Genomic DNA, 15,456 nt, shown 5'->3' on the forward strand with positions numbered 1-15,456 from the left:
CTGACTTATCCAGACTGGTGTCCAGGGTCACATGTGCTCGGTGGCAGGGCTTGGCATTGATAACAAACCCACAAAGTTAAAAACAGACCATGCCAACGTCTGACGGCCTTAATGAAGCACATCCTGAACAAGCACGCATGACCCTGAGTGACAGATGACACGAGGCCCAGCAAGCTGAAATGACCTGGCTAATGTCACAGTCAGAGACCTAAGATGGAGAATCCACATTCCGTTTTTCAAACCCCGCCATGAATCACAAAGGACACCTCCATGATCATTCACTTTGAAGACCAGAAAAGGAAACCTAGTTATCTTCTGAAATAATAATGGCCTCATTGATCCCTCGCCCACAAAGAACACAGTCCACAAAGCCCATCTCAGTGGGAGGCGCGCTGCGGGCCCATTAGGGCTGCCAAGAGCGTGGAGCAGGTGAAGGGCCAAAGAAACGCACTGGGGAAGGCTTTCCCAGGAAGGGGCAGGAAGAGGCAGCGAGCTAAGAGCAGGCACTCAGAGCAGACAACAAAGGGCACTTCAGGGACACCTCCAGCGCTAGAGAAAAGGCCTCTCAGCCTCCAGAAGATCAAGAGCCCATGTCTAACGCTGCCTGGAAAATAGCCTGGCCTTCGCCTGGCAACGTGAGCGCCACGGCCTGGCCAGCCAGCCTGGAGGGAATGCGCGTCCATTGCATGGAGGAAATACAGAGTGGAGATGTGGGGAGAAGAGGAGTCAGGAACGCGTCGCCCCACAGACACACCGGCAGGTCATTAGGGCTTGTCAGATGCAGGCGAGTCTAACTGGATGTGTGAGCCATCTTTGGAGGCTCAATACCAGATCTGAGTTTTCTCTTAATCTCTTTGGGAAGAAGGGTTGAAACAGATGCCCCATCTAGATCCGGCCACACACCGCGAGAGATGATGATCTGCCCTAGGGTTCCTGGCAACTGGCCAGGAGGCCGGACACCGGAAGGCCACACTGGAACGGGAGAACCTGGCCCCAGAGGCCTCGGCTCTTGGCCTGCTGCTCCCGTGCTCACAGCGGGCCGACTCCCAGCCAGGACTAAATTCCAGAATCTCAGCTAACAGGGCTCCCCTCGGCCTGGCCTCATTTCCACCTGGGCCTCTGGGGAGCTGTTCTGACTTCCCAGAAAACATGTTTTTTTTTTTTTTACAGTTTGTTTGGATGGCCTTTCCCCAAGGCTGTCGAGACAAGGCCTGATCCTCTTAACTCTGTACAGCCCAAAAGCTTCAGCTTCCTTAGGGATGGAAAGCAGAGAGGAGGAGGAGATTCCTAAACATCTGGGAGAAGGGGCATCCGACCAGGGCCGAGCTCTAACCCAGTGAAGCGGCTGGGGCGATTTAAAGCTCCAGATGCTGTAAAAACCTAACGAAAACAACGCCGCTGTCACACTTACAGCCCTCCCGGGGACGGGCGCCAACACTCTGGTTTCTTCCTTCCCACCCGAGAAATCCTCCTGCAAGGAGGAAGGGTCGCGCGCGTGCCATCGAATGCTGCGCGTGTGGAATGCTGCCTGGATCCAGGGAGAACGCTCCTCTGGCAAGCTAGGCCTCCTGCCCAGGCAGTGCGGGCTCTGCTCACTCTGCAGGTCATCTTCAAGACACAAAACCCAACCAGGAACCACAGAGGAAAATGACCCATGAGCCTGGGGAAAAACCCTGAGTTTATGTGAGAAGTACCCATGGCTCAGACAGGCAAGGGCTTCCGGAGCCGTGGACAGAAGCAGGCGATCTGCACCAACAACACAGAGGCCAACAATCCCCAGTTGTCTCCACTAGGAGGTGGCAAAATGCAGATGAAGCCAGGTAGCACTGCGCCTGCCACTTCAGGAAACAAGACCCAACGGGGGAAAGAGCGGCCAGTGCAGTCGCTACTACTCAACACAAGCTCCTTCCTTCTGGTTTTGGGCGTCCAAAGCATTCTGCCTTAAACCAACCGACATCAAGTGCCAGGGCAGGGCAGTGCGACATCAGAAATCTGTATCTGGATATGAAAGCTGGAGTGTTTAGCAGGGGCTCATGTCCCCTTGACCTGGGGTCACTTCTTCCCAGGACTGTAACCTGTGGCTGAAGTCCTGAGGAAGGCTACCGTTGGGTGTGAGGGCAGGGCGGAGGGAAGCATCTGCAGGGGACTGTCGGTTATGTGGCTGGGTCTTTAACCCCAGCTGCACCACAGGGATGGGCACTCTGACCAGGGATGTGTCCCTCTGGCACTGTAAACCTGTCCTTCAGGCAGCATTAACTGGATGCTCTAAATGCAAACCAGTAAGACTTCGGAGACCACAGAGTGCAGACAAGCTGGCGACTGGGGACAAACTGTGCAGCACCTCCATGGAGCAGCCTGGGGCTGACGGCAGAGGCTACTGGGAGGGCTTCCCAGGGTCTTTGGGCTGGAGAGTTTAAATGGCTTCTACTGGATCATACTGGCTGGGAGGGCAAGGGAGCTCATGGCAGGGAGCCTGAGCCCCCCAGGACTGATCCTGGAACCCTTGAGGAGCTGCCAGTTCTAGAGTCACCAGCGCCCTACAGACAGGTTGAACTGACCAACTAAGGGCTGCTGCTGCACAGGCGGGCGGCAGTTCCAAGCAGAGCAGAGACCTGCCTTCAGGAAGGCCCACACCTGTGGAGGAAGGCAAAGCCAGTAACTGTGGGCTGTGGAGCGCTGGTTTCCCACTGTGCCGGGAGAGCCGGACGGTGGGCAATGGTTCTAACTCTGGGTGTTCACGGACTGGTGGGCAGTGGCCAACGGCCTGACCACAGGGAGAGGTGGAGGGCAAAGAAGGCCCACCACAAGGGGACTGCCAGGGGAGGGCGAGGGTGCAGCCCCGGGGAGAGCTCCCAGGGCCGAAAGGGGCCTGGACTCCACAGCAATGCCTGGTTTGTGTGCGGGGGCCACCTGGGAACTGTGGAATGGGGAGGCGTGCTGGACCTATGAGTCTGTGCCCTCTGAGGTCAGCAAGACAGACGGCCGAGTGGCTCCACACAGGGAGCACCCCGAGGGGGACCATTTCTTTTTCTTTCTTCCCCAATCGCCTCAAGCCCTATCCTACTAGAGACGGCGGTCACAGGACCAGGGCTGTGACTCCTAGAGCTGGCAGCAGTGATTCCCAAGCAAGAGGTCAGTGCCAAGAAGTCGTCTTCAAGTCCAGTGCCAGAGTCCTACGGGCTGGGCTGTCTCGACCCTGTCCCGCTAAATCAGGGCTACCAGTGATCGAGGAGCCTGCCGGGGGCAAAGGCAGCTCTGCGCCCTCGCAACCCCACTGACCGGAACAGCAGCGCTGCAGGGGGGCCCCTGCTGGCCTGGCACCTGGGGGAACCTGGCGACCCTTCAAAGGTGGCAACGCTGGGTATGAAGGAAGAGAAGGACAGTAGCTGAGGGTAAAGCAAAGCAAATGAATTTATATGTGAAAGAAACTGCAGCACCTGCAAGGAGGCTTAGAGCCAGAGAAGACGTTCCTCTTAGCTCCGTTACATGTCTGAAAGGGGGAGGCTGTTTTAGGAGGCCACTCCTGCTCCTGGAATCTGAAGAGGCTGCAGGGAAGCCTGCCTTGTCCTGGAGGCTTTCAAATGACACGACCACAGAGCAGCCTAATCACTACCGGCTGAATGGGAGCCCAGCAGCAGCCTGCCTTTCGATACCTGTTTTGCTGTTAAGCAGCCCAAGGCTAGGGACTGGTGCACATCTGTAGTCCCAGCTACTTGGGAGGTGGAAGTGGGAGAACTGCTTGAGCCCAGGTTAGTTTAAGGCCAACCTGGGGAACATAACAAGACCCTGACTCAAAAAAAAAAAACCAAAAAAACAAACAAACAAACAAACAAAAAAAAAAACAAAATTGGTCTCTGTTTTCTTTTTATTTACTAGGAATTGAGCCCAAGGGCACTGAACCACTGAGCCACATCCCAGTCCTTTTTCTTTTGAGACAGGGTCTCGCTAGGTTGCTTACAGCCTAAGTGGCTGAGGCTCACTTCAAACCTGTGATCCTCCTGCTTCAGCCTCCTGAACTGCTGGGATGACAGGTGCGCACCACACCAGGATCCACCTCTGATACACAGCTCCTAAAAACCTTGGTGTCTCCAGGATAATGAAAGGGCTTGCTCTGGTCTGCTACTGAGGCCACTGGTAGCTGGGGATCCTCAGGTTAGGGGCTGGTTGCCCGGAAACCAGTCATGTGATTAGGGAAGTGAGATGGGATGAAGGCTAAGCTGATCACCAGTGGCCAGTAATTCACTCCATCACAGGACGACCTACAGACCTCCAAGAACAGGCTTCAGAGAGCTGCTGGCTAGGGGAGGGGCTGGGAATGGAGTGGCTGGGGCCTGAAAGCGCGGCCCACTCCTCTGCCCCTTGCAGTGCCCTTTACACTAGACCGCGGACTAGGGGTCAGCAGCTCTGGGAGCTCTTCTCTGAGCCCATGGGAGGATCTGAGGGGACAGGCTGCACTGACTGGAGTCAGGCGGGAGCAGTCAGGACTGAGCTGCAGACCCGACAGGAGGAGTGGAGTGTCTGAGCTGGGCGCTGCAGGACAGCCACTGGTGTGGACCTCATCCGCCTGTGTCAGAAGCCGGGTGCTCCAGAAGCACCGAGTGCTGTCCATGAGACACAAAGCAGGGATTTTTGTGTTTTCTCACACGGGAGGAAAACGGGTGGTCACAGATGGGATGGGTCACAGTTGTCACTGACAACTGCTAAGGCCGGAAGCTGAGCGTGGCCAATCGCTGACATCACTTTCTTGGGCTACAAGCTTGAGAGTTTCCATAGGAGGAGGCAGAGAGGGACGGCAGCAAAGAGGAAAGCCAACAGGACTCCTGGATTCTAAAAACTGGTTGCTGAGATGAAAAGGGAAGATAAAGAAGATGAAGTACAATTCCTGGGACGAGGGGAGGGAAGATCTTTAGGAGACTCAAGGAAACAGAGGATCCACACAGATTCCCACACCTGACCAACAGATGCTGCAGGACAAGAGGGAGGGACAAAGAGAGGACAACCAGTTAGAAAGGGCGACTGGAGCCTCTGGCTCCGAGGTACCCTGGAAGCCAGGTGCTCAGCAGAGGAGCTGCACACTGGGGGCCTGCACGCGCCACCAGACGAGACGACATGGGACAATTCCAGACAGGAAGACATGCTGCTTAGAAATCACCACCCAGGAAACAGATGATGAGGTGTCTGAAAGGGAAAGCAGTACTGCCAGAGAGAGGGCCCGGGTGGGGAGCAGGAGGAGGGTGTGGGGACCTGGAGCAGGGAAGGAGCCTGAGGGCTCCTGGCAGGAGGGGCGGCCTGACTGGGGAGTGGGGCTGTTAACCTGGGGCGAGTCAGGTCCCCTCCACTGCTAAGCCTATTCTGTGTTCTCGTGGGTGCGCTCTCTCCACACACACGCAACACGTATCCATGTGTACACGCACACGTAGCATACATGCATACACACATACACGTGTTTGTTTTTTTTTTTTTTTTTTTTTTTTTTTTGTAGTCCTGGGGATCCCACCCAGTGCCCTGTGCATGGGAGGCAAGTGCTCCACCACCAGGCTACGTCTGCAGCCTTGGCTGTACGTTTTTAATCACGTGTTGGGCTGCGCAGTGGTGCACGCCTGGATCCCAGGAGGGCAGGAAGATGGTAGGTGGAGGCCAGTCTCAGCAACTCAGGTGACCCTGTCTCTAAGTGAAAAATAAAAAGGGTTGGGGTGTTGCTCAGTGGTAGAGCACCCCTGGGTTTAATCCCCAGTATTAAAAAAGAAAAAAAAAAATTTCTTGGATATGCAAAGATCCACTTTATCTTCTATACATCCAATTTCCAAAGTTGCTCCAAAATGTTGGGACAACAAGGAAGTAAATTAAAAAGGGATCCAGGAAATAGTGGATTCAGCACAAGAGATAAAAGCGGAGGACAGCAGCTGGGCCTCTGCCTGGAGAACAGTCTGCACAGTGTTAGGCTAATACGAACACCTCAGGAGGAGGTCCCTTCGAGGAAAGGGATCCGCAGGTGGTATGGTACCACAGGTTAAAAAGATAAGGACATGATAAAGGCAAACCGTTCAGTGTGTGCTGGGGGGGGGAGGGGGTAATTAAAAACTGTAGGAAAAATAAAAACTCATAGCTCTTTCAAAGTAATAATCTCATCATTCAGAGCAGCGCACAGGAACGTGTCTTTAGCTCATGAAGCCAAAACCATCAGGATGAACATGTGATTTTCAGTACACTGATCCAAGAGTGGCAGGAGAGGAAGGAGATGCCACGACAGGACTGCAGGACATTGCCGACACATGTCTAAAACCCAGAAACCAAAAGAGGGCAATAGGCACGTAATTTTTAGTGCTGTGGAAAATGCCCCAGAAGAGATGGCTACAAGGTAAAGCTGGTTTCCCTCTTGCATGGGATTTTTTTTTTTTTTTTAGCTTGATGGCTCTGGGCCAGACTGGCAGGGTTTGACTCGGGGTTCTGTCATTTACTGGCTGTGTAACTTTGGCAAGTTACTAGGCTTCCTCGTGTGTAATTCATCCTCTGTAGAGAGATCCTCCTCCACGTGATGGAGCTGTTATATTAAAACGCCGATGCATACAAATTGTGTAAAAGAATACCTGGCATATGAAGTACGGCACATAAAAATTCTGATCAAAGTTAATAAACTGGGGAAAAACTCAATGAACCTACAGTCATGCTATCAAAGCAATCCAGAAGGGGTTGGGGCTCAGTGGTAGAGCACTTGCCTAGCATGTGTGAGGCCCTGGGTTCAACTCTCAGCACCTCATATAAATAAAGGTCCATCAACAAACAACTAAAAAAAAATAAAAAAAAAAGCAATCTAGAAGAAAAATAAAACATGACAAACCAAAAGAACGGAAGCCAGGCTGAGCTCCTCAGGAGCTTCCCCGTCACTTCTAGGGCAGAGGCACCTCCCGGGGCTCCTACTACGGCTTCCTGCCTTCCATTAGCTCTTGGTTAACCTACCGCTACTAAAAGCTTTTCTCCCCACCAGAAAATGAGCTTCAGTCCTTTGCACCAGCTACCACAGGCCACTTCCAGAGCCTGGGCATGACAGCCAGCCTCAGAAGGTGAGCACCTCTCCCCGGCACTCGGATGGGGCCGCCCTCCAGGCCTGGCGCAGCAGAGCCTCCCTACCACGAGGACGACAGCTCACGGGGCTCCTCCTGTGTTCCCTGATTCGACTGACGGTCCTGTCCCATCAGACCCCGATCCCTGCAGGCCAGGACTGCAGGTGCGGTACGGGGCCTCTCATGAGCTCCATAGCATCCAGCCCCACGGTGTCTGAAGATAGCCAGCTCGCTCAGAGACAGTGGAAGGGGTCAGTGACGACTTCACCACTAGTGGCCAAGCAAGAGGGAACGTGCTCCCTCTGCTCAGACCTGCTTCCTCTGCGGCTGTGCCCTTTCGACCAGCAGCAAGAAAACCTCCATCTGCTCTCAAATAGGACTCTGCTATTTACTTTTCTGGTGCGACATTTCCCTCAAGATGGGATGTTGCTAGGTTGCCCAGGGTGGCCTTGAACCCATGGGCTTAAGCAGTGCCCCCACCTCAGCCTCCCGAGTGGCTGGACTGAGGGGAGCGAGCACCTCTGACCAGCACACTCCACTGCTACTTGAAGGACTCTGAGGAAGGGAGCTGCCACCCTCCACCTTCAAAGTTCACCCGACAGCAACACATTTGAGGGAAGGACCCGGAAGGTCATCTGATCTCACCCACCACTTCTGTTCAGACAGACCCCAAGAGGAGCACCAGCTCCCAAGGCGAGCGGCCCTGGGAGCAGCGGAGGAGCCTGGGTAGGTGCTCCAAAGGCAGTCCAGAGCAGAGCGGGTCCAGCGCTTGCGTGCTGGGGACACTCAGTGCCTCCTGTGGGAGGCCATTCAACTAGCAGACCCTCCCGGCAGGCCACACTGTCTTCCTGTCGTGTCTGCCTACAGGCCTGACCTTCGGAACCCTCAGCATCAACCTCCTCTGGCTGCTGCATGGGGCCCCCTTAGATGACAACAGCTACATTCCATCCTTCAAGCCTTCTCTAGACACCAGGGAACGGTGGTGATGGTCTTGGCATAAGCACGTAGGACAGGAAAGTTGTCACACAGACCCCAACCACAGATTGTCAAAGGCACAGAAACAGAAAAAACAGCAAACACCTCTCCAAGCATTTTTGACTCTGACTCTGAGTCCCATCACGGGGCTTTCCAAACTGGCACAGAAAGAGGAGGGGGCGCGGATGAGGAAGAACTCTCCCGCTGGAAAGGCCATGAGGCACACACCTGGGCCCTCCTTGCGGTGGGTGGGAACGAGGCCCTCAGCACTTCCAGGTCTCTACCTGCCCAGGTGCTGTGCATACTCCTGCCCACGCTGTGTGAGCTACTCCCAGGTTCCCATCAGTAACCCTCTTTTTGGCTGATGCTAGAGAGTTACTGGCAATACCAAGAATCCCGACAGCCAACACGGGAGCCTGGAGGACGTGTTGGAAAAGAGGTGGGCACACCATTCTGACCATCTTACACTGGATGCGACCACCACTTACAAGCACCAATTATGACAGGTACTGTTCCCGGGGCTACAAAATACAAAGATGAAAAAGACATGGTCTCTGTTCTCGAAAGATCCAGCCTCCTGTACTCAGAGGCTCAGAGATCATACCTGAGAGGACACTCATTCCACCGGAAAGAACCTCCCAAGTCTGTGGCACCTAGTATCTAGAAGACGCTGGCCCAATCGAGGATGAAGCCTCTTTCGAATGACTGACAAGGCCACAGGTACGACAGGGAAAAGGGGGCGGGGAGCTCGTCAATGACAGAAGTTGAAATACCTTAAAACTGTAACAGCAGCAGGTATATGACAACCATCCGTTTAGATGTAAATATGGTCTCTGTTGCTAAGATAAAACACTTCGGTTAGGCATGCCCAAGAGCGCAGTGGTGCACACCTGTAATCCCAACAACTTGGGAGGCTGAGGCAGGAGTATCGAAAGTTCAAAGCCAGCTTCAGCAACTTAGCCAGGCCTTAAGCAACTCAGCAAGACCCTATCTCTAAATAAAACATAAGAAGGGCTGAGGATGTGGCTCAGGGGTGAAGCACCCCTGGGTTCAATCCCTGGTACCACACCACCAAAAAGGAATACCCAAGAAATCACCTAAAAACCACCAGCCTCCACCTCTTACAGACTGAGAGGGCGTGGCAGATACAGACCACGGAGAGGAAGCCTGTTGCCCAGGTGGCTTTCCCAAGACCTGGCTCAAGGCTGGGCCCTGGGAGGACAGGACGGTTACTAATGGATCCCAGTGCAGTACCTGGCAGACAGCCAGCACTGTCCATCTCTGCCAGACGTTCATGGGGCCAAGCAGTCCTGCAGCCTCTGTCCCAGGAGACCTGCAGGCCAGGGTCATGAGGGCATGGCAGCAGGAAGGCAACGTTTACCTCTGATGCTGCCGGTGCTTCACAGATTGGGCACAAGTGAACGTGTGGGGTAACAGGCCTTTCTCTGCCCTCCCCTCTCAAGCCGCTTTTGTACAGAGGCGGAGGCAGCAACAAAGGCTAGATTTATCACCAGGAGTCCATTCCACAGCTGTTTTCTTGTTGTTTCTTGTTTAACTTGTCTTGAGAGAGGGAGTTATCTGCCCGGCTAAGCAGGTGTTGAAGGCAGGTGATTCTGTTTCCACCAGCTTTCTTAAGTACCAGCAGACCAGCCCTATCTCATGTCCCGACGGGGACACCTGGCCTGTGCCTGCTAACTCACGAGCTATGAGCTTGGGAGGAATAATTTTGCTGTTTGTTCCAGCAAAATCTCTAATTCTGCTCATCAGCAGAACTTAAGAGGCACAGCCAGACACTCCCTTCCCTGACACCGAGAATTTGTCTGTCGTCTTTAGTAATGTCAGAGGCAAAGTGAAACTGGAGATTTTCAAATTCTTAGGAAAAATCAGATAAAGAAAAGCCTGATTCTTTGCTTCAAAGCCCAGCTAAACTGTCACATTAATGACAATTTTTCTCCATGAGAATTTAACATAAAACATGGAAAAAAAAATTTTTAAGCCAGGTGTGGAGGCGCACACCTTTAATCCTAGTGGCTCAGGAGGTTGAGGCAGAAGGATCGCAAGTTCAAAGCCAGTCTCAGCAAAAGTGAGGCACTAAGCAACTCAGTGAGACCCTGTCTCTAAATAACATACAAAATAGGGCTGGGGATGTGGCTCAGTGGTTGAGTGCCCCAAATCCAATCCCCGGTACCAAAAAAAAAAAAAGTTTTTGAAAGTGTTAAAGCTTCAGGCCTCACAAATCAACCTACAGATTTAACATCCACGTCTTACTAAACTTCCCAGGGTGACCTTCTCTGCAAGAAGGCTCACCACGGCACATCTTGCCCTCTGTCCTCGGCTGCCACAAGACCTTTCCTCCTCCCCTGCCACCCCAGGTGTGCGCGGCCACCACTCCCTGGGGCCTCAGGGGAAGACCTTGCCCCACCCTCTCCATTACCTTCAGTTTTCTCCCACTGGGGCGCCATCAGCACAAGGGGCAAACATCCGGTGGCACATTTCCTTCTCTCTGTCGGTGTAGTCCCTGTAATAGCTGTGGAGAGAAGCGCAGAGTCTGCAGGAGGTGACACCTGGTGGTGGAGTTCTCTGCTCAGGTCCTGAAACTGAAGACTCAGCAGGCCTGATGTTAACCGGGAGTGGGTGGGCGTGATGCCGGAGGGGCTGGGCCACAGTCAAGGCCCAGGTCTGGCTGTCTGGAAGCCTCCAGACCCAAAGCCATCATTTGAAGAGATGGCAGCTGTGCAGGCTGGAACCACTCTGCGTGGGATCTGACCAAGTCCTGCCAAGGGACCTCTCACACTCAGTGGCTTCTAACTCATCTTGAGATTTCCTTGCTAAGGAATAGTCGGATCCCAAAACTTCCACATCTAACACAAAAGGATACTTGTATATGCCAGGAAGTAAATTTCTGGGAGGTTTTAAAAAGCCCAAAATATAACAGTTGGATCCAAATATGAGATGCACACACCTCAGACTCCATGCCAAGAAAGCTTTAACTAGCTGGACTGACTGAGGGTAAGAGGAACTCATCAATCCAGAGGAACAGGAATATATCTAAAAAATAGCACTCTCTTACTAGGTGACTCCTATTTATAAGGGAATATTTTTTGAAGGTTTCTCCAATGAACCACAACTTCTAGAATCAGAAAATGTTGTTGCTAAAAGTCAGGCGAGAATCAGACCTGGTAGACTGATTTCCAATCCCATGGAGTGCCATAATCTGTTGAGAACAGTGGGTGAGTTTCAGAAGGTGTGGGTAGTGCAGTCTACAGCATGGGATACTTTTTAAGGGTTACACTGGTAGCTGGGCACAGGGTCACATGTCTGTAATCCTGGTGACTTGGGAAGTTGAGGCAGGAGGATTACAAGTTTGAGGCTAGTGTCATCAATGTACTGAGATCCTGTCTCAAAATAAAAAGGGCTGGGGATGTAGCTCCCTGGGTATGCACCCTCAGAGTTCAATCCCCAGTACTGCAGAAAAAATTATACCGTCCCATGTCTCTGGGGGACATTTAACTGCAGGGTGGGGCAACAGGAAGGCAAGAAATGATCAGACAATAAGTTTGGCAGTTGGTCCCCTTTCTCACTGGGAAATGCTGGTGTTTGGTACTAAGCACTTCAGAAAATCAGCTCTAGATGGGGCTGCCTCCCAACTGGTCACCAGTCTGTCCTATCCAGGTGGACAGGCCAGAGAGGTAGCCAGGTCTCAAGCCGCTGCTGGTCACATTCCTGCTGACAGGAGTCTCACCTGGCCAGTTTCTTCAGCTCGTTATTAATGTCATGGTTGAAGGGTTGTTCCTTCTGGGCTCGCACTAGAAAATCCCGGGCCTGCTGATACTCAGTCAGGAGGAGGCAAGCCTGTCACAAAGCACAGAGCTTTCAAAGCACACTTATTAGAAAAAAATGGCATTTTGGACAATGACCGAGTTGAGCACTGCTGCCCCTTTTCTTAGGCATTTGTCCCCATGCTCACCTGTCCACATCTGAAGAGGGCCTTGGCATTCTTTTGGTCAATGATCAGAGCCTGCTCTCCATAGCGCAGGGCCATGGCGGGTCGGTCTAGCTTCAGGTAAGCAAAGGACAGGTTAAGGAGAACAAGAAGCTTGGCCGCCTCCACCAGGTGCTGCTCTTCAGGGGGAGCCAGTCGCCGGTGGAGAAGCAACAAGGCCTACAGAGAGGGAAAGCAGACAGTGGGAAGGAGGAATGGCCTCCTGTGTGTAGAGTCCCAAAGGTCTCACACACCCCAAGCTGAAAGCTAGAAAATGAACTCAGCAAGGCTGCAGGACGCAAGGTTAATATATACAAGTCGGGAGATTTCTAACAAAAAGGCAGGTAACACTTCTGGCTGAGCAAGGCAGGCGACACGCATCCTCTACCCTCTCTTAACTCTAAGGAATAAGAAAGGAGTGCTCCTGACAAGAGCAAAGGCCAACAGATGAATGGATGAAGAAAATGTGGTGTGTGTATATATGATGGAAAAATGATATTATGGCATTTGTTGGTAAATGGATGGAACTGGAGAACATCATACTAAGCAAAATAAGCCAAACCCAAAAAATCAAAGTCTGAACGTATTCTCTGATATGCAGATGCCAATTCACAATAAGGGTGGGGGGCTACGGAAGAATAGACTTACTTTAGATTAGGTAGAAGAGAGTGAAGGGAGGAAAGGGGTATGGGGATAGGAAGGTGAGTTGAGTGAAACAGACATTAAAACCTCATGTACATATATGACTGCATGACTGATGTGATCCTGCAATATGTACAATCAGAAAAATGAGAAATTACACTCCATTTATGATTTATTAAAATGCATAAATGCATTGTTACGTATAACTAATTAGAACAAATAAAAATTAAAAAAATAAAATAGAATGCAAAAAAAAAAAAGAGCAAAGGCCAAGAAGAAGAGAAGCACAGGCCAGGGTGTCAGAGCAGATGGCAGCGTGTGGGCTCATCTGCAGCTCTTAGCCCAGGGAGCTGGCAACTGATGAACTAGGAGGCGGAGACATTGAGAGGGTAGAGATGGAGCTGAGTAGGGGCGGACAGGGCCTCCTCTCTTCCTGTTCATCCAGGTGGTCACCACCTCAGGAATCAGGTGGTCTATCAGAAGTGGAACCAAAGAGGCTTTTTTTTTTTTTTTTTTTTTAAAGAAAGAACCTTTATCGGGAAATGTGAAGAGATGAGTGGGTGGGAGCACCACCACAGGAGCAGGTAGCCCCGCGGCCACATCCGCCTCAGTCCAGACTCACATCCTCCTCGTTATTCTTGTCTTTCACGTCGCCCTCCTTCTGCTTGGGTCTGGCGTTGTTCTGCATGGCTCTGGCAAACACTTCCACATCGCCCTTGTTGGCGGCCTCCACAGCCTCCATGACCTCGACGGGAAGGCCGAACTGGCACATGAGGGGCGCTGAACATGCCCAGGGCCTGTTGGAACTGGAGTGAGGTTAGTATGCTCTGGATCTCCTCTGCAGTCTGGGGCAGTGACTCTCTGGAGGGCAGGCGGGCAGCACTGGCAAGGATGGGCGCCATGATCTCTGGTGTCAGCACGCTGGCGAGGTCCACTTGCTGGCTGCCTCCCAGCCTGGCCAGCACGTTTGTGGTGGCCAGAATGCTCTGGAGGTCTCTCAGCTGGATGGATGGGGTCGGGCTGGCTGCTGCACTGGTTCCATTAGCTGAGCTGGGTGCAGGACTTGGGCTGGTCGCCGAGGCGGCTGCTGGGGCAGAGAAGGCCGGGGTGGCAGGGGTAGAAGAGGTGGAAGAGGATGGGGTGACCGCTGCTGACTGGCTGGAGCTGGATGAAGAACTGCTGAAAGGAGCCCCGTGGCTGCCCAGCAAGCTGGCCAGGCCTGGCCCGGTCAGAGCCCCAAGGCCACCCAGTCCTCCGAGGCTGGCTGGTCTGATGAGCTGCATGAGCTGGCTGTGACTCGGGCCCCCGGAGGCTCTGCCGGTCGCCCTCACCTCCCAGCACTGACAGTCCCCGGGGACCCAGGCATCGTTGACTGTCCGGCAGTGCTCCTCATCCTGGTCGGTCTTGGGTTCCTGTATCCACAAAAGCCGCTTGGACCCAGCCTTGAACTTAAGCATGCAGATCCTCCTGCTGAGCACTGAGGCATGTGCTTGAACTCATAGTCATCAAGGAAGATAATCAAGTTGACTTCCGCGGTTCCAGATGTCCTGTCCTTCCAGCAGAAGTGAACGTGAGAGTTGTGGTCTGCTGGATGTACACGAGTCCTTTCTGCTTATCTGGAGTGGCAGTGGTGCCTTTCAATGACGTTTTCCCTGCCTGAAACTCCACCAAATGCTTGTTGAAGGACCCCCGAGAGACTGGTGCCAGGTTTGGGAACAGAGCACCTGAAGTCGTCATCCTGGCTGCGCCCATCCTTGACTGAGAGGCACTGTCCGGGTTCACTCTTCCTCCTCAGCGCCTCCCAGAGATGCTCTTGACCAAGGAACAGGATGGAGCACAGGGCAAACATGATCTGGTCAACAGCTGAGGGCAGGACAGACTCAATGGCAGCATTAGACCTCCGACCTGCTCCCTGCTCACTCCCCTCTCAGCACTGTAGCTGGGCATCTGCACCAGGCAGAGGGTGCAGGGCCGAGGGTTCCCCGGGGACACACGATACACGTCAGGTGCGGAGCTGCCAGCGGGCTGGACGCCACCCGCCCCAAGCCCCTGGAGTTCCGTCAGCTTCCTGAGCTCTTTTCAAGTCTCAGTGGTCGGCCATTGGAGGACAGCCTCTAGGGATAGGAGGCCTCTGCCTCCCAGAAGCCATCCTCCCTCTTCCCACAGCAGTCAGATCCTCTGTAGCTAGGGGCGGCCAGGAGAAGTTCGGGAAGAGACAGGGAAGGGAGACGGAAAAACAAGCAAGCAAGAGGCGACATGAGTGGCCAGAGGGGATGCTGCAGAAGAGGACAGAGGAGCCCACTCAGCTCAGCAGGAGGCAACACACCTTTAACACCAACACAGCTTTTAAAATAACACATCAATAGGAGATCGATAGCTAGGACCAAGGCCTCAACTTCTCTAACGAGAAGTCAACAATGTCAGAAAGCAACGAGATCATGTGTCAATGCAGAATGGAGGAAACGGATGATGTCACCAATGACGCTTCAGGGGTCAGAATGGGAAGGGGCAGGGGCTGCTTGAGGTAGGTGGGCTTGCAGCAGGGGCTTAAGTAACAGCAGCTGTGGGCAACGAGGCTGGCCTGTACCTTCTGAGTCTACACACTCATATGTGCACAACGTGGCAGGTGTTCCATATCCATTCCCTGCCTTCTCCCAACACCAATTCCTTCCATGCAACAACATGCTAATTAAAAAACATCGTGGGCCAGGGGCATAGTTCAGTGGGGGAACGTTTGCCTGGCGCGCGTGAGGCCCTGGGTTCCATGCCCAGCACTGCCGACAGCTTCCCAGCTTC

General features: G+C 53.1%; 1 protein-coding gene and 1 pseudogene across 2 annotated transcripts in view; both read right to left on the reverse strand.

Annotated features, from left to right (window-relative positions):
* The window catches only part of Fkbp6 (FKBP prolyl isomerase family member 6 (inactive)), a 29,925-nt gene that overhangs the window by 9,086 nt on the left and 5,383 nt on the right, over positions 1–15,456 (reverse strand). For both annotated transcript variants that reach the window (XM_047533860.1, XM_047533861.1), the window contains exons 6-8: positions 12,004–12,198; positions 11,779–11,888; positions 10,471–10,563 (exon numbers count right to left, since the gene is read on the reverse strand). In XM_047533860.1, coding sequence (XP_047389816.1) covers positions 10,473–10,563; positions 11,779–11,888; positions 12,004–12,198 — 396 coding nt within the window. In that variant the 3' untranslated portion in view covers positions 10,471–10,472. The remainder of the gene's footprint in view (positions 1–10,470; positions 10,564–11,778; positions 11,889–12,003; positions 12,199–15,456) is intronic.
* LOC124970490 (proteasomal ubiquitin receptor ADRM1-like) lies at positions 13,268–14,397 on the reverse strand (annotated as a pseudogene).

Source organism: Sciurus carolinensis, chromosome 18 (genome assembly GCF_902686445.1).
Source record: "Sciurus carolinensis chromosome 18, mSciCar1.2, whole genome shotgun sequence".
Taxonomy (NCBI): domain Eukaryota; kingdom Metazoa; phylum Chordata; class Mammalia; order Rodentia; family Sciuridae; genus Sciurus; species Sciurus carolinensis.